This window comes from Anolis carolinensis, chromosome 5 (genome assembly GCF_035594765.1).
Source record: "Anolis carolinensis isolate JA03-04 chromosome 5, rAnoCar3.1.pri, whole genome shotgun sequence".
Taxonomy (NCBI): Eukaryota; Metazoa; Chordata; class Lepidosauria; order Squamata; family Dactyloidae; genus Anolis; species Anolis carolinensis.
The window spans coordinates 125,372,359-125,392,056 of record NC_085845.1 but is presented as its reverse complement, the minus strand read 5'-3'; the positions used below and the strand labels follow the sequence as shown (position 1 = coordinate 125,392,056).

Below are 19,698 nucleotides of genomic sequence, written 5' to 3'. Positions count from 1 at the left end.
GGTTTTTAGTTGGTTCTTAACAGAAATTTCAGGCTATGTGTTAATAAATGAATCTTGTGTTTAGACTTATGTCCCATCTCCAAGGTTTCTCATTATGTATGAATATGCAAATACATGTTTACCAAAATCTGGGAGGAAATACGAGATGTAAAACACTTCTAGTCCCAAGCATTTTTCTATGGTACAATAAGTGTGTACCAGGAGATAAATGTGATCAACATTAAAATACTTTTGGTTGGGATTTTGTTCCCCAGTCCCAGTTTTATTTTAGGGTGTGTTCTGGGCTGTTTGTCAACAATCCCAAACCAGTCAACAATCCCAAACAGTATATTTTTCTTATCACAATTATTGCCTGCTACTGCTCCACAGGAGCCCCGGTGACAAAGTGCATTAAAGCACTGAGCTGCAGACCGAAAGGTCCCAGGTTCAAGCCCCGGGAGCAGCGTGAGTGGCCGCTGTAAGCTCCAGCTCCTGCCAACCTAGCAGTTCGAAAATATGCCAATATGAGTAGATCAATAGGTACCACTCCGGAGGGAAGGTAACAGTGCTCCATGCAGTCATGCTGGCCACATGACCTTGGAGGTCACTACGGACAATGCCGGCTCTTTGGCTTAGAAATGGAGATGAGCACCACACCCCAGAGTCAGACATAACTGGACTTAACGTCAGGGGAAACCTTTACCTTTTACTGCTCCATGCCCTCACTTGGAAGAAAGCAGAGTTTCAGTGGGAGTGACTATCAAGCTTTCTGGACAGACAGCTAAAATATAAACTACCTCTGACACTTTTGTTCAGATTGCTCTGTGCACACTTACCTAAATCCAAATTTCAACAGAAGTCTCTCTACATTTTAAAATCAAACAAGCATAATATGATTCCAAACTATCCAGAACAAATACGAGAATGGCTAGATTTAAATGAATGACGAAAGTTCATCTGCTGTAGTCAATGTTAAATTTTCTTTTTCCCGCTTCCACAAAACTTTGGCGAAGCAAGAAGTGCAACTTGAAGCCCTGCTACTGCAAGGGAGCGCAATCTGACTGCACTGTAAGGGTTCACTTACATATGTTTTCAGAGTGCGATAGGTATTTTATTATATACCCATTTATATAGTTATTTTTCTTGAATGGAACTTTACTGTTGAGTTTCCTTTTACTCCAGCAGTATCTCAATGTAAAAATACAGTCAGAGCCACAGAAGGGAATAGATGAGTTAAAATCTCCGCCTACCTTTGCCACCCAATTGAACAATGGTGACATCCTCACAAAGGCAGGAACAGCCGTGTGTCACAAGTTGTAATTCCAGCCACTTTCTCTTCTTCTCTTTCAGGGTTTGCTCTCTCCTAAAACCACCTTCACCAACATCTGCCTCAAGCCGTAAGCTCATTTAATGAGAGACAAGAAAGCACTCCTTTCAGAGCATGCTGCAAAGGAACATGCTTGTTTCCAGGTCTGCGAGCGGCTATGAGGTCACTCCTCTCTCACACAATTCCACGGTCTATCAGAGATTTTCAATGTAAGAAAGGAAAAGGCTGGGTAGGTCCAGAGCAGAAGGGAGTCTTCTATACGCTGCTTTCAAAAAGAGACTCCACCTACTCTCAGGGAGAGGGGGAGCCAAGGAATTACTAACAAAGTGGTGCTCTGTAGATGGCTCAGGAAGCTGTGAAACGGAGCAGCTTGTGTTTAAGAGCCCTGCAATAACATGCCAAGGTGGGGGGAAATTATGAACGCATAATGGTAACTTTCAAGGACTTCTGAATAAAAAGACAGTGTTCATAAGCACTACTTTTTCAAAAAAAAAAACCTGCAGCCGTTAATAGAGTTTTCTGGAAACAGTCCAACTTTCAAATAATGTCACTGGTAACTGAAAATAAAATCCAAATTCAGTTAAACCATTCTTGTCTCGCTATTAAAGATTTAAGTGTATAACATTAGACCAACAGAGAAACTGTGCTGTTTTATAATATAAACATGAAATACAAAGTGGGTATTTGTAACTCGTGCAGTTTCTCTTTACATATATGTAGTAAAATATCTATAATTATTTTTGGTGGTTTTGAAATGAAATAGTCATAGACCTTTGGTTTTTTTCCTTAATAAAGCAGAAATAAACATTTCCTTGTTAAACTGCCAAAACATCTTCCCCTCTCAAACACACAGAATCATCTGGTAAAATGGAGAGGAGGAAATCAAAACATACATATGTTTCATTCTTTCGGAGGTGGTTCTGTATGATATATTGATTTGAACTGAGATAGAAAGGTTGAACACAAGCATATGGTGAAAGAGGTAAGCTACAACTTGTTTCAATAAAATCCTAATTGATGCAAAAACTGTTCTGCTCAAAGACAGAAAAGGGCAGAAAGGCCATACAGAAGTGTAGAAACATATTGGAAGACACTAGTCCCATTCAGTTCAGACCCATTTTGCCATGCAAGGAAGCACAATGCATCCTGATAGGTGGCAACCCAGCCTCCCATTTTAGCAACTCATCTTTGTTTCTTTAAATATGTAACATTTTTTCTTCTTGTTTGAATTGTGTGAAATTGTATCTTCACAATATCTCACTCTTTAGAAGCTCCCATCTCTCATGAACTCAACTCTTCTCCCCTCTCTTTTAGTATTCCTTACTACGGAATTAGGAGCCCCCAGTAGTGCAGCCAGCTAAATCGCTCAGCTGCTCAACTTGCTGACTGGAAGGTCAGTGGTTTGAATTCGGGGACTGGGGTGAGCTCCCGCTGTTAGCCCCAGCTTCTGCCAACCTAGCAGTTCAAAAACATGCAAATGTGAGTAGATCAATAGGTACCGTTCCAGCAGGAAGGTAATGGTGCCCTATGCAGTCATGCCGTCCACATGACCTTGGAGGTTACTACAGACAACGCCGGCGATTCAGCTTAGAAACAGAGATGCGCACCAACCCCCAGAGTTGGATACAGCTAGACAATGTCAGGGGAAAACCTTTACCTTTACCTACTACGGAATTACACCCATTATTTCTGTAATTTTACTGAAGTCAGCTTTCTTAAAGCCTAGAATTTAGTCTATGCTAGGCTCTACTCCATACCAAACTCCAGGATAACATGGAATCTTCCATTAACCAGGTCATAATTGTTGGTTGGGGCCCCTGGTGGCACAGTGTGTTAAAGCGCTGAGCTGCTGAACTTGTGGATCAAAAGGTTCCAGGTTCAAATCCCGGGAGCAGAATGAGCGCCCGCTGTTAGCCCCAGCTCCTGCCAACCTAGCAGTTCGAAAACATGCAAATGTGAGTAGATCAATAGGTACTGCTCCGGCGGGAAGGTAACGGCGCTCCATGCAGTCATGCCGGCCACATTACCTTGGAGATGTCTATAGACAATGCCAGCTCTTCGGCTTAGAAATGGAGATGAGCATCAACCCCCAAGAATCGGTCACGACTGGACTTAATGTCAGGGGAAACCTTTACCTTTACCTTTAATTGGTGGTTAGGGCCACATGTGTCGAATGCAAGGCCCACAGGCCTAATCTGGCTCACCATGTCAATTTGTTTGTCCCACAAGTTCCAGGTGCATGAAAACAAACTGTCAAGTTTGAACCTGGGCAAAGATACACATGCAGACTAAGATATCCTCTTGCCATATCTCCCTCTAGTGACTGGATGCAGTATAGTGCACCTTTCCCCAACTTCAGAGCCACACAAAACCATAGAATCACGGAAGAGATCCTAGGGGCCATCCAGTCCAATCCCCTTCTGCCATGCAAAAAGACACCATCAAAGCTCTCCCGACAGATTGCCATCCAGCCACTGCTTAAAAAACTTTCAGAAAAGGAGGCTGCACCTCAATCCAGATTCTATAGTCAATTAGTTCAAATAGGAAGTTATTTCTAAAGTTTAAGTGGAATTTATTTTCCTGCCAACTGGCTCCTTGGCTTCATTGTGATCTAGTCTCCAAAGCAGAAGGCAAGCCTTGCCCTCTAAACAAGTGATGGTTGGGTTGTGACTCCCATCATCCCCAGCCGTGTTTCAAATGCAGCAGACTCAGAAGACATAGTGCTTGGCAGAGGGAGCGGTGCCTTAAAATCCGTCTTAAAAATTACAAACAAGCTTTTGAAGGCAACCTTAAAACTGAGGTGGCCCTTGGTGAAAACGACACCCCTGAGATAGATAATGAACATCACTCTTGTGACATGGCAACTAAACACTCCGAAATAAATCTGCTGGGTAAGTCAGGTGTCTAGTAGGACGCTGTCCAATAGATTTAAAACCAAGTAGACAACTATCTGCAATAGAATGAACAAGCAACATAGTAACAATACTTCCCATTTTTTAGAGTATGTATCAATTTGGGATACTGTAGGAATTCTTCTTTGCCAAAACTACTGTAGGCCTTCACATTTGTGAACAGAATGCATTTGTATCTGAAGTTTGCATTGTAGAAGTTTGTATTATATTGTTGTCAAAAAATCAGCCCCCGCCAAAAACAATTACAAAATAATTTTTATTCTCTCTCTCCCCCTCTCTCCCTCTCCCTCCCTCCCTCTCTCTCTTTCTCTCTCTCTCTCTATAGTATAACTTCCGCAGTATCAAAGGTTCAATGGCTCAGCCTTTCCCAATGGTTTCTTGCCAAAATCCCCTGAAGCCTGGAGATTCCCAAAAGGATTAAATCAATCATTTGTCAAACCCAGAGCCCTGGGGGAGGAGGAAGGGAAATGTTCTTCAGACAATGGCCTGATCACCAATCGCCTTACCCAAAGAGTGTCATCATAACTAAGCACTCTGGGGTTTTCCTTATACCCAGATTCATGGATATGGCTTATTGGAGAAATATGAATGTGTGTGTGGGCGGGGGGGTCATCCATATTGGGGTGCATTGGCAGGGCAGCTAGAATTATGATCCAGCATATCCTAAAATAACTGTAAACCATATAATATGATATTAAGTATGTGCTTGTGAAACTGTAAACTGGGAAACTGGTTTGATGTCCTGCTGAGAAAAAATCCCCTCAGGGAGGCAATGCAAACAGGAAAAGATCCCATTTAAGAAGCAATCGGGATCAGGCTACAAGGAAACATCAAGGTGTTTTGGAAATATCAGATATGAACTGTGCCTCAAAGGGATTTATATTGTTCTGTATGCTTTCCCTTCAGTTTTCTGTATCTAGCCTTTTCATTGTCCCAGCAACTTTTTTTTTTGTATACTCACATAAGACCATCATAGACTCTTTACATTGCCTAAAACCATATGATGAAGCCCAAGTCTGAGCAGAAATCTGAATGGCGCCAGCTTCAAATGGACAAATGACAGCTCTGTGTTTTTCCTGCCATGGAGGAAACTCCATCCACCTCTGATGTCAATGGGAGTTCCCAGGCAATGAAAGCCCGGATCCTGGCTTGACCACTTCTGAGCCAATGGGGGGGGGGGGGGAGTCCTTTAAATGGCTGTCAAAAGGCATAAAACGCCTTGCACTGTATTGCTTGTTTATGTCTGATTCCTTTTGAGCAGAGACTCTGTATCAGATTTATTTCAGGACTGAAATTTAATAAAACCTCTGTTTATTGCCTTCAACCCCAGTTTGCATTTCTTTATCTGGCTGTCAAGGTAGCACGGCACGCTGGGGAACGAACCTACACCATTCCTTAGCAGCTAGCTGATTTTGACTTCAATATGGCCAAATTTGAGATCACCATTTTTGTTTAATGATTAACGCTGAGCACTCAAAATTAATTGTATTGATAAGAACCAATATCTCTTCCTAATTAGAAATAACTTCTATTCTGTGATCCCTGTGGATCAGAAGACCCTAACTACACACAACCAAAACCTAGCAACATGAAATATAGTCTTTGGAAAGACTAAATGCTGCCAATTATTCAGCATAGGCTGTAAAACTGTGGCTGTGGCGCAGGCGGGAGAGCAAGCCAGCTGCAACCAGCTGCAATGAATCACAGATGCAATGAATCACTCTGACCAGGAGGTCATGAGTTCGAGGCCCGCTCTGAGCCTATGTTTGTCTTGTCTTTGTTCTATGTTTAAAGGCATTGAATGTTTGCCTATATGTGTAATGTGATCCGCCCTGAGTCCCCTTCGGGGTGAGAAGTGCGGAATATAAATGCTGTAAATAAAAATAAAAATAAATAGTCTAGACAGTAAGGCTTATTAAACTGTGGGTCATGACATCATTTGGGGTCCCATAACTGAATTAAAAAAAATTGTACCTTCCCATCTAGTGGCTGTTTTAGATATTTACATAAATTTGTTACCAACAACATGCAGCAAATGTTTCAGCAGTTTCTCTCTCTCTCTCTCTCTCTCTCTCTCTCTCTCTCTCTCTCTCTCTCGGCACCTCTCCCCCCAAAGCTGCTACTTTTCCTTTTGCAAAGAAGACAGAAGTAGGTGAGCAAAGTGGAGAGAGGGCAAAGGGCTAGTTCACCAGCCAGCTAAGAAATCTTTGTCTATAAAAATGCCAAAATTGAACAATTAGGTGTGCTTCAATTGTCTGTCATTTGTGTTTTTAAACAAAACATTAAAACTCATATCATGATACCTTTAAAAATCAAGGTTATAGATTTCAGTGCATCTGTGTGCTATCCCACATGAAACTGAAGACTTACATTAAAGCTGCTGCACCTATGACCCTAGAATAAATCCCTAAAGTGGTTGCTAGTGAACCACTAGCTAGTGGCCACTTGTCAGAAAATGTCATCTTTTCTACCCAGTCTTCTATGAACTGTAGTCAGAAAAAAGCTTCAGAGCAATGAATGAGAAAATACCGCTTACATTTGGCCTTCTTCAATGAAAAAAGAAGCAAAATCAGGTATTGTCCTCATAGGTAAAGGTAAAGGATTTCCCCTGACATTAAGTCTAGTTGTGTCCGACTCTGGGGGTTGAGGCTCATTTTCATTTCTAAGCCAAAGAGCAGGCATGGTCCGTAGACACCTTCAAGGTCATGTGGCCAGCATGACTGCATGGAACATTGTTACCTTCCCGCTGGAGCAGTATCTATTGATCTAATCACATTTGCATGTTTTTGAACTGCTAGGTTGGTAGAAGCTGGGGCTAACAGCAGGAGCTTACCCCGCTCCCTGGATCCGAACCGCCGACCTTTCAGTCAGCAAGTTCAGCAGCTCAGCGGTTTAACCCGTGACACCACCGGGAGCTCATAGTAAATAGCATTTTATCTATACAATAAACAATTTTGATAGTACAGAATACTGTTTTTATTGGTGCATTGTACCAAGTTCCACAGCCTCCAGGCTTTCAGCTTTCAGTACACTTGAATTGTTACCATTCTTCCAATGAACATATCATTTCTTGCATGATTATATGTTTGGAGCATTCACGTCAATACACACACATATAAGAGATGTTAAAAATATTTTCTTCAATATATATTGTGCATTCACGTGTAATAAAAAGTCTTCCTTATTTTACTAACTCAATTTGTAATCACACTTTAAAAGGAATAAAACATGGGCTGAAATCCTTGAAACACTGCAGTAGCATAAAAATAGTTGTGTGCATGGTTTGGCTTTCTCAGAAGTTAAGCACAGTCCCCTGGGCGATCAATTTTCAATAAGCACACATAAAACCCTCTTGCTTTTGACTTTGATGTGCTACATAAAGAGCTAACTGATCACTGCAAACAGGTGACTTCAAAGCATTGGCACCCATCAGACACTGGGTTACACAACTTGGAATCCAGGGTAACTAAACTGGTGCAAATTTGCATCACTGTAAATTCTTACAGGAGGCAAATGAATGCAGTAGGATTTACATATGAGTACATATGTTTTGTAGTGTACTGCTTTGGTTAATTTGTTACATTTGTTCAGTCAGTTCTGCATACCTTCAAACTTGAGACAATTAATATAAGCATAATACAAAATATACAAAATAAATGGTCATATGAAGTGGCAATCAAATTTATATCCACCAATTTCCCACAGTCTAGATTAAATTAAATTTAAAGGGGTCATAGTGCTCAACTTTCACAGAGGAAGAACAGCATAACATTGAAGCAGTAAGACGAGATTTAGAATATTCTTATAGAGTGAGGCAGGCCTGTTTAGTCTCTGTGACTCATGCAGCCTGTAAACATGTCTTATGGATTGCTTGGCTTCTGATAATTTTCCTGATTTTGTATCTCTAGACAGGCAGCATAAACATGGGTATGATTAAGCCCCATAGAGATTCTTTGTTGTTCAATAAGCACACAACCAACCATACAGATTTCATCTCATTATTGTCCTGTTGTTGTCAGTGCCTAGCATTTTGCAAAAAGAACTCCTAGAAACAGAATTTTTTTTCCAGGTCTCTTCAAGAAAGAGACAGTTGTATACATTACCACTGAAAAAATTGACATAAATAAGGCCCTGGCTCTGTAACAGCTAGACATGTGCATGGAATTAGTTCCTACCATTCCTACTGTTTCTTTTGTATCTTCCATTTCTTTGGGAGCACAAAACAGGAAGCTCCCTCCCCGCATGAAAATCTGCTCGAAACGAAAGCCTGTTTTCGTCTGCAGCCAAATAGGCCTCCTTGCCTTGGAAAGAGAGTGCATGTGTGGTGGGGTGTGCAAGCAGGCCAGAAGCACACCTACAGTGGAGCGCCTCTTACTCTAGAGTAAGAGGCACTAGGCTGCAGGCACTGGCAGGTGCACATGCTTTCTGGGCCTGCCTGCATGCCACGCTACACAAGGAGAGTGCATGTGTGGCGTGGCATGGAGGCAGGCTCGGAAAGTGTGTGCGCCTGACAGTGCCTTTAGCCGAGCGCCTCTTACTCTAGAGTAGAAAGAACAGGTGCCAGGTAAGAAGAACTGAAGCATCCTTAAAGCGCGTGCCAGGGAGGGCAGCCAGTGGGTGGGAAGCCCCCCCCCCATAATGGTCTGACTTTTGGGGCTCCAAACCAAAAAAAAAATATCTACCATCCTGATATCGGGAGGCTCCCAAAAAATGGATCAGGACCCCCAACGAAAGCCGGAACACGAAACGGGGCAAGGTTTACCCCAAAAACACAAGTCTAGTAACAGCTGATGACCTCTGAACATTCAACAGGTACATTTTTCCCTACCATAAAAATTGTGTTTGGAAAACTTATTACATTTTGAAATCTTTCTGGCCACCATGCAGCTGGTAATATGGCACATTAGAGCAAGACAAGATATGACTATATTTAGGTCCATATAAATGTATACAGTTTTATCCAACTATACGATAAGGTTGCTCCACTGGTCACAGGCATGTATATTAATGAACAAAATTATCATTTAAGCCTCTTACTTATGAAGCAGAATTTTATCAACTAATCTACTGGCCTCATTTTCCATCCTATTAAAAGACTACAGGAATCTGCCACAGCTGGGCAGAGCACAGTTAAAAATTAAAATGAGGGGGAACTTAATAAGCCAATTACATTAAGCAGTGATTGACTGAAACAGTCTGCAGTAGAGTGATTATGATTGGCAGTATTTGTTTTAAATGCCAGGACATATCCTTCATGAATTAGAGTGAGTATGGAGCTGATCTGGGCTTGATTCAAAATGCCCTTCTGAAATCATTGGGGCTACTTATTTGCATTACTTTATACCAGTTTTCACTGACACAGCTTCTCAACAGAGAACTCTTAGATATGGATTTTGATAAAATATTCTGTATGAGATTCCTGCTGACTGTCAATATCGGTAAAAGACAATATTTAGGAAAAAATATAAAATAAAATTTATAGATTTTGTAAAGGAAAGAGCCTCTGCCTCACTTTAAAAAATCTTGGATTAACAGAGCATCTTCAAACGCTATGTTTAAAGTTATCAATTATTTCAAAACATCTGCCTCAGCTAAAGTGCATTAAAGGCTTGCATCTATTTTTGGGGAGATAAAGTAAAGGCCTTTTCATTTCCCAACATGATTTTCTGAAATACCTCATATTTGGATTGCAGTTGGAGACCCTATAGACACTTAGACTGTTTGTACTGGCAGGGACATGCTGAAACAGTTCTCGGCCATCGGCAGAGACATAAAAATGATGGATGGGGCTAAGCTCTTTAGATCCTGGAATGCACAGCTTGAAAGACTATGTCACACCTGTACTTGCATTTTAAATTAAAGCCCTGACCCCAAGGCTAAGTTCCATATACTTTTGTTTAGTTGACATCACACTTTCTATTTTATCTCACCATCAAAGCTATGTGTGTTTTGATGGTGCTATTCTAGGAAAATTCAGCCAATATATTTATTTAAAATGTGTAACAAACATGTAGATGAATATCTTGAAACAGCAAGATAAAAATGTGGCACATCCGTTTAACAATATCTTTAGTCAAACCTTTTGCATGCACACATGATAATGATCACACAGGTCTGTGATGAAAAAAATAGTTTTCCAATATTACAATTGTTTTAATGAATTTGGGGGTACTGATTTTGAAAAGCACAATTAATATGTCGTACCTTGCATAGTTCTTTCACAAATTTTCAGTCACATCTTACAACACAGAAACATTAAAGTAATTTGTCTAAAAACTGTATGTGAGGGAGCAAATCTAAGGTCAGTATGTTCCCCAGTGGCGCAGCAGGTTAAAATGCTGAGCTGCTGAACTTGCCGACTGAAAGGTCAGCAATTCAAATCCGGGGGGGCGGGGTGAGCCAGCTCCCGCCAACTGAGCAGTTCAAAAACAGGCTAATGTGAGATCAAAAGGTACCGCTCCATCGGGAAGATAACAGTGCTCCATGCAAGTATACCAGCCACATGACCTTGGAGGCATCTATGGACAACGCCAGCTCTTTGGTTTAGAAATGAAGGTGAGCACCAACCCCCAGAGCTGGACACAACTAAACATAATGTCAGGGGAAAATCTTTAACTTACTATGTCAAAGGTGGAGCAGGTATGTGTTTTCTGCTGCTCTGGAGACTAGAACATGGAGCAATGGGTTCAAACTGTAGGAAAAGAGATTCCATCTGAATCTTAGGAAGAACATCCTGATGGTAAGAGCTGTTTGACAGTGGAATTCATTGCTTTTTGGAATATGGTGGAGTCTTCTTCTCTGAAGGTTTTCAGCAGAGACTGGATGGCAATCGGTTGAAGGTGCCTTGATTGAGATGCATGGCAGGGGATTTGAACTGGATGGCTCTTGTGGTCTCTTCTAACTTTATGATTCTGTGATTCTATGAAATGTCTTTAAGCATAAACTGCATTTGACCATGTAATAGTTGCCACTGCAGAATAGTCATACCCCTCCCCCAAAATGATATTTTTGCTTTTATCATGCAATAGTCGCATTGCATCATTCATTTGCTCACCCATGTGCCCTGCCCCCTTTAATCAGATGCTGCCTGAGTTAATAGTCAAACACCACTTTCCAGCTAAAAAGGAGATAAAAACTGTGACTATTACGCAATGAAATACAGTATTCTAAAATAAGTTTTAATGTTATTCAGTTTTGCTATCCTGTTATAAATGGCTGAGTCCAAAGAGTACAACATGAAAGAAATCTCAGCTGCATATTATTCCCAAAAATGTATGCTATAATAAGATGCCACAATACTTAATTTTTCATTTTGAATGCAATTGGTATGTAGTATGGACATTCTTCCAGAATACAGTGTTCTCTCACTTATTATTGGGGTTTGGTTCCAGGACCACCCGCAATATGTGAAAATCCATGAAGTAGGGACACTACATTTATTTTAATATTTATACATTATTTTAGTAGTTATACACTATTTTAAGTCTCTATCAATCAATTGTGTGTTGATAAATCACCTCCTTCTCCTCCCGTTGCCACTTGGACTCCTTTTCTCTCCTTTTGGCTTCTCTCTCCCCTCTTCCTTAGGCTGTAAATTGTAATTTTTTATGATTTATAATAGTCTTTTAGAGTTTATTGAAAAACCACAAAATAGCAAATCCGCAAAAAGTGAACCGCGAAGTCGTGAGGGAATACTTTAAATCCCATTCCAAATCTCTGTGGGAGAAGCAATAATGTGTCCTGACTTTTATACTTGTCTGGAGTCAACTGTTAACACAACAGTGTATACTGAAGCAACCACTTACTGTGACCTTTTTCATTTCTGATCATTTCTGTAATGCAAGCTCACTCGTCATATATTGAGGAAAGCAGAGTGTTTTACAGAGTGAAAAACTGACAGATGCTGCTTAATCAAAACTGGAAATCAGTGCATATATATTATATATACCCTCTGTGCATCCATGGATTTTGGTATCTAAGGGAGTACTGGAATCAATTCTGTCAAATAAACCAGGACAATATGGGATAAAAGTTGAATGGCACTGGATTGAATTATTATCTCCTGAAAGGAGGTGTTTACCTGAATAGGCAGTATAGTCTAGCAAGGCCAAATCGATTATACTGTGGTGACATGATTTGTTGAGTGATATGAAATATGAATACAGCTTAGAACTGTCAAAAGGTCAACTGTTCAAAGATATAGTGTACACTGGCACCATTTGACATAAGTCACATGGTGCTCCTCTCTCACACACACATTATTAGTCATTACTTCTGTCATAAGGCAATAGATGAGGATACTAGCAGACAATATTGGAAATAACTGTACCCAATCTCTGGGTACATATCCCTTTGGAAATAAATGACAATCATAACCTAATTGAAAAGGAAAAATGATGCCAAATCCATTTGGCAATTGTGAATCTCCATGAACATGTGGAGACCACCTTTTGAAAACCACTAGTCAATAAAAGCATGACCTTGTTAGAAGTCAGCTCTTTGTACAAGTGATATTCATAAGCATTCATGTAATGGCACACAAGTAATTCAACTGTTATATTGAAGAACCATGTCTTTGAACTAAGTACACAGGATATCCAACTGTCCATAGTCCTTAGGCATAGTTGTACTCACTGAAGTCCGTAAGTCATATTTCTCTACTGAAGTCCAAACAGCAACATACATCCACCTTCACTGAGGTGCAAAGCAGACAGAATACAAAATGGAGTCCTGAGTCTGAATATGCTTAGTACAATCACATGTCTATAACTCCACCCACACCAAAGAGGTACAGTAAAACTCCATCAGCAATACTATGTTATTTGTGTACAAAACTGATAGCTTTAACATTAGGTCTTCCTAGAATGGAATGGTAGAAACGATTTAAATTTAAAGTTTATTCTGATTTTTTTAATTTGGGGGAATTAAAAATCAAGGATTTGGGCATTTTGAATTGGAAATAACAGTAGTCATATTGTTAAAACAGACATTTTATTTGTTACTTTGGGGAAAGAGGGCTAAAAATGAATAACAGACATTCAAAACCAACATTTCATCTCATGTAACTAAGCATTTCCTGGTATTTCTGTATTGCAGAATGCTCTTTTTTCTGTAACTACAAATGCTCCTGTGGAGATGGTGCATTTAATACTGTGCATTCATAATTGCCTGCGGTCTGGAAATATCCTGTATGTTATACTGTAAAAGAGTTTATTTTAATTCATTTGAATAAAGTTAAATCCATTGTTATTCCTTTGCATTAAAAAGAAGAAAATATGATATAAAAGCATAAAATCTCAGAATATATGAAGAAACGAGGATCCCAACACTATAATCGAGAATGCAACAGATAGTTGTGTTGATGGAAAATCTTCTGCAAATTGAGTGAGTAAAGATGTAATATTTCTATTATGACGCAAATCCATATTTTATTTAAAAATGTCTCAAATAGAAAGCAGTTCTCCTTTAATATTTCAGCATATTAAATGTCATTGAGAATTTCATGATGCAGATATCAATATTTTTTCAAAAATGAAAAACACAAAATGATATTTATGTTAAGGGAAATTGTTAAGGGAAATTATGTTAAGGGAAATATTATGTTGGGCAAATTGTAGACATAGCTCTCTCTGTGTGTTTTCATGTAGATCTTCTTAAAATTGCAAATTGATGTGAATATGGGATAGAATGAATTTAAGATTGGAAAAATTATAATCTGAAACAAAATTTGATATTTTTGTCCATTCTCACAGTATGGACTACAATCTAACTTATTTTTATTCGTTTAGTGTTTACAATGTACACCATTGTAACATAATACAAGACTAATCCCTTCAGCAATGTATTATCATTCTTCTTTATTGTAATAATCTTGTTCTTGACCACTAATAATGATAATAAACGCATATTTACCTCTTATAGAAACAATGATTTCCCTAGCAAGTTTGCATCTAACTGAAAACCGATCTGCTTTGGTTCTCAAGATTCTATAGCAGAAAAAAATCCAAGAGAACTAGTCTATATCCGTAAAGTTTTGAGTGAACTAGGCCATGAGAAACTCTTGACCCCCTTGTGGCTTTTAACTGATAGAATTTCCCTACTATCAAGAGTCGTAGATCTTTATGAACCAGGTGTCACATTTGAAGAGGGATCAGATTTCCATAACCCAGCAATTTGAGTGCATTTAGAGGTCCTCATGAAACCTTAAAACCAAAATGTATGTTGAGAAGGCAACTTCTGAAACAATTCACTTTGTTTTACATCCCACACAATACAGCAGTATGGATAATTTGGCAAGAAAATTCTTCCCATATAAGGGCAGATGTTACCATATGATTTCATATTGTCTGTTGTCACTCTCCAATTTTGCCGTGCCCTCTTTTTGCCATCAACTACACCAGTGATGGACCTTATATCATGTTTTATTAGAAATTTCTTGGTGAGATACAGCAATTTAGATATTTCTGACAAATTGATTTTCAACTTTTCTCTGCTAAACCAAGAAAATCTTAAATTTTATTCCCACAGGACATTAATGTTGACTGATAGTGTAATCTCTCACTCCTACATATTAAACAGACTGTTGAACTCACTCATAAGCCACAGCTCCACAGTGTGGTTATTATAAGAACCTGCAAAATAGGAATACACATTCTTAATGTAACTCCACATTTAAAGTGATAAATGGCAATGAGAAGATTGTGGTGATGTTTACATGGGAGAGTCAGTGGATAAAAAGGAAGATTGTCTAATCCCTTCCTTTTTTAGATAATTCTTCCACATGTTTGCTGCCTCCGCAGAGCCATTTCTCCTGGCATCTAGGATTCCTTTGACTTTACAGCCCAGCTGCTGAAAAAGTTAAAATCTGTAAGGAAGAGTCAGCAAATTGGAGAAAGGGTTACTCCTGAATCCTGTTCTCTCCTGCAAGAGTTTTCCATTATGTGCATTTTATAGCAGTGGAAATTTGTGACTGGGACTACTCTGTTTCCCTCGAAAGGTCACATTTGGTCCAAATCATTCCAGAAAACCCAACATGTGAAGTCTTTTGTAAAGCTTTTCTTATGTTTTTGAAGATGGTTTTATTGTATGTACATTCAAAATAGCATTGAATGCTCAAGTCTAAGACCCCTAATCTATGGGGAAGCGGGAGGGGGTAGTTTATTATTTGATTCCATTGGTGGGGCCCTGCATTGTATTATATTACTTTATTTATACCCCATGCCCTTTCCAAAGCTGGGACTCAAGGCAGTTTGTTATGACAGCTACAAGTGCTCGAGGCAACCAGAAAAATATTATATTAGTTTTGAATTGTGCATTTCATTTATTTTAAAAAAAGATTATTTCATTTATATCTATATGCCACTTTTTCCTTGGAATAGGACCCAAAGTGGCTACCAGATTACATCAGCTAAAACCTAGCAACAAAAGGTATACACACAATTAAAATAATCACATTGAAACTTTTAAGCAATATAAAATTAACAGGGCTCTACAGGCCAATGGAAACTCCACCACAGATATCAGAAGAGCTGCAAGACCAAGAACAAGCCACAAGAATAAAGACATAGGTCCACCCATGATATGGTAAGTGATGTATGGTAAGTGTTCTTACCATACATCAAAGGAACCACTGATTGCATAGGGAAGCTGATGAAGAAATACAACCTACAAACTATCTATAGATCCACTAGGAAAATCCAACAAATGCCACGTTCAGCAAAGGACAAGAGGGATCCTCTCACCTCTGCAGGAGTCTACCGTATACCATGCAGCTGTGGACAAATCTAATATGGACCACCAAACGCAGCATTGCCCAAACACGAATCAAGGAACATGAAAGGCACTGCATACTAATCCAACCAGAGAAGTCAGCCATAGCAGAGCACTTGATGAACCAACCTGGACACAGCATATTATTTGAGAACACAGAAATTCTGGACCACTCTCACAACCACCATATCAGACTGCACAGAAAAGCCATTGAAATCCACAAGCATGTGGACAATTTCAACAGAAAGGAGAAAACAATGGAAATGAACAAGGGAAGGGTGGGCCCATGCCAGCGTGCCGGAAGGAAGCGCCAGCGGTGTGCGTGCTCTCCAGGAGGCTACTGTGGCCTCACCCACTGCTGCCTCCGCCTCCTCCTCCACTGAAGTCTATAGGAAGGAGGCAAGTGGGATTTTTTTAATTTGTGTGAATGTAGCAACGTTTTTTTTTTTAAAGAGCTATTGGTTGGGGGCGCAAAAATGGGGGGGGGCAAAAATTCTGTTTGCCTACTCTTCAAAATCACCTAGGGACGGCTCTGCAACAGATCTCACAACCTCAGGAGATGCCTGCCACAGATGTGGGCGAAATGTCAGGAGAGAATGCTTCTAGAACATGGCCATACTGCTCAGAAAACTCACAGCATCCCAGCGGTTCCAGCCATGAAAGCCCTTGACAACACAATATAAAATTATTTTAAAGCATACAAAAATTAAAAATAGGAAGACAAAAAGTTACAGTTAATAAAGCACTGCTCTAAACAAAGGAACAAAAATGTTTAATAGGTCAAACACCAAAGTTCATTTTAATTTTTTTCCCTAATTTTCTTAGCAACAAGAGCAACATTTACTATACACACTGGCTGGTTCCCTGTTACATGGTACCAACTAGATTAGATGCACTGAATCATTGTTGAATGAGACCAATTCATAGGATAATGCTGGGGAAGTTTTTTGCTATACTTTCAAAACCCTGATACGGTCAAAGCTCTGACATGGTCCATCTGGCCTTTTGATGAAAGATTGAAAACTTTATGTAAAAGGTAAGGCACGTGCTAAGTCGGCCTTTTTGGCTTTGTTTTTTGAGCTTTCCTTCCTTGCACTGAATATGAAACTGACTTTGGGAGCCTTCTGAGATTTACAAAACTAAAACAAAAAAGTTTCAAATTCTTAATTTTGGGCGTGGACTGTGCAAGCACATCGGATATCACGTTGTAAGCACAAATCATACGAATCTCATCTGATTTACAACACTTTCTGATGTTTTGCACATGCCTACTAGCTATGCCATGCTTATAGTGTTATAGTGCAGATGCTGTAGATTTTTTAAAAGATGGTTTTTCTAAAGGGATTAGATAAACAAAATTTACGCCAGTACACTGAAAGCATTCAGGCCGCCCACCCACCCCCCACAATGTGTATATGCATATGTGAAAAATTGTGTGTGTGTATGTAGATTTTACTTAAAGGTACTGTGGTAAATGCCTATGCTTGTACTATGGTGGTATTTCCCAATCTCTCCTCTCACACACTGAACGTGATAGAACAAGAATAATCAAACTGAATAGAAATGTTAAGAAATGCTTGTTTCTACTTTCCTTAGGCACCACAAGCCCCCAACAACAGAGGCCACTTATTTACCACTAAATCTTTCAAATTCTTGATGTTTTAGGCCAACAGGAAATGCTAGTGGTCAAAGGTTTAAAGTTCACACAAAGTACTTACCATTTTCAATAGGCTCAGAGACATAGCAATGCAAACATAATTAGTGTGACAATGACATCCCTATTTATTTAATGGAAACACGATAAATGCTTCTGTTAAATAAAGCCAAGCAAGTACTATTGCAGTTGCCATGGTCATGGATAAGAGAAAGCCAAATTCCTATCTTAAAAGAACAAAAGAAGGGCTTTCCCTCCCTCCACAGTGGTCAGCTGCTGACGCAGGAAAAGACAGCTCTGCACATATTTTTTCCTTTTAAAAGGTTACAGAAGCAATCACATGGTAAAGCAATTGTATAATTGTTCCCCAATACTAAACCCTCTTGAGTAGTGGCTCCCAACCTTTTTTTTGGCTATGTTCCACCTAAGCATCTCTAAAATCCAGACCATCTCCCCCTCCAGTAACATATACAGTAGAGTCTCACTTATCCAAGCTAAACGGGCCGGCAGAAGCTTGGATAAGCGAATATCTTGGATAACAAGGAGGGATTAAGGAAAAGCCTATTAAACATCAAATTAGGTTATGATTTTACAAATTAAGCACCAAAACTTCATGTTATACAATAAATTAGACAGAAAAAGTAGTTCAATATGCAGTAATGTTATGTTGTAATTACTGTATTTACAAATTTAGCACCAAAATATCACAATATATTGAAAACATTGACTACAAAAATGTCTTGGATTATCCAGAGGCTTGGATTAGTGAGACTCTACTGTACCAGTAATTCTTACTATTTAAAAAGTGAACTCCTATTTATTCACATGGTGGAAACCGAAAAGGCAATTAAAGAAGCTTTCAAAGAATATGGCATCAATGACAGAGAAAAATAAAAGAAGGAAAAATCAGTCGAAGTACAGAGGAAGAAATCCCTGAGTAGAATAATTGTTAAAATCATATGAATAAAATGAAGTGATAAATTCAGGATTTATCAAAGAGGGAATGTATAACACTTTGTTGTGGGTCTCAAGCTTTAGAAGTGAGGCAAATGTAAGTGCTATAGAACTCTAAATACAAATGGTAAGTGCATTTAAAAAGGTAAATAAAATTTGACCACAATTCTGTGATAGTGCTACCATTCTCAAACATGACCAAAAATTATTTTTCCAGGCCTTTTTGTACTTTTTTGTTAGCAATTCAATGGCATGTTTGGTATTCTTTTGTTGTAAAGAGACATAGACAGTGAAGCTATGTCCAAAACTTTCTGACAAAGGAAGCCTCCATGACATAGGAAGCCTCCATGCCAGTGGCATATGCCACTTGCTCTCCCCTTTTGGCACAGAGTCTGGCCAGAAGTCCCTGTGAATCAATGGGCTCCATGTCGAAAGTGAAAAGCACGCGACATACAACAGGCAAATCAGCTCATCTGATGAGGTCGTTAGATAGAAAATAAGGCTTCTGAAACATTAATTAGAAGAGAGATATCAATAATTTTGATGGACACTACTACGCTTGTACAAATCTCAAGTGATTCCTGAGGGGTATATTTCACAAAGTATAACTCACGGTTTTGCAGCTTATGTTAACATTTGTAAAACAAATACTATAAATAATATTTAAAGCTCCAATTAACTGTCTTGGCTATCTTCAAACTTGGTTGTGAATATCAAATATAAATTATGTAATAAACCTCTGTAACCAAGCTACACTTTGCAACAAATGCTTGGGAGTTCGCTGTATCTTTGCTATTCCTTTTATAGATGAATAATGTTGTAGATGAATACTTCTAGGCCTTACTGGCTGCATGATACTGATCAAAATGTCAGCCACTTCTAAGTGTCTTTCAGCACTGTATCCCTATGTGTGCTATCCTTAGAGGCACGTTTAGTAAACACAAGAGAGGCCTACTATATCCTGTTTCTCATGCTTCTATCTGCTTTTCTATTCAAAAAACATATGTAGTGTTGTTTTTGAAATAAGTTCTGACTGGCTGGATACTTTTGATTCTTGTTATTGGTATATTGGTGTTTAAAATTGTATTTTAATACCTTTTTAT

General features: G+C 39.1%; 1 protein-coding gene across 10 annotated transcripts in view; it reads right to left on the bottom strand.

Moving 5' to 3' along the window:
- Positions 1-19,698, bottom strand: part of tbc1d1 (TBC1 domain family member 1) — a 131,017-nt gene that overhangs the window by 87,449 nt on the left and 23,870 nt on the right. The window contains exon 1 of one of the 10 annotated variants that reach the window (XM_008119010.3): positions 1,230-2,698. The exons of the other annotated variants lie outside the window; for them this stretch is intronic. Coding sequence (XP_008117217.2) covers positions 1,230-1,259 — 30 coding nt within the window. The 5' untranslated portion in view covers positions 1,260-2,698. Of the gene's footprint in view, positions 1-1,229; positions 2,699-19,698 lie in introns of those variants that run through there. 10 annotated transcript variants of the gene reach the window in all.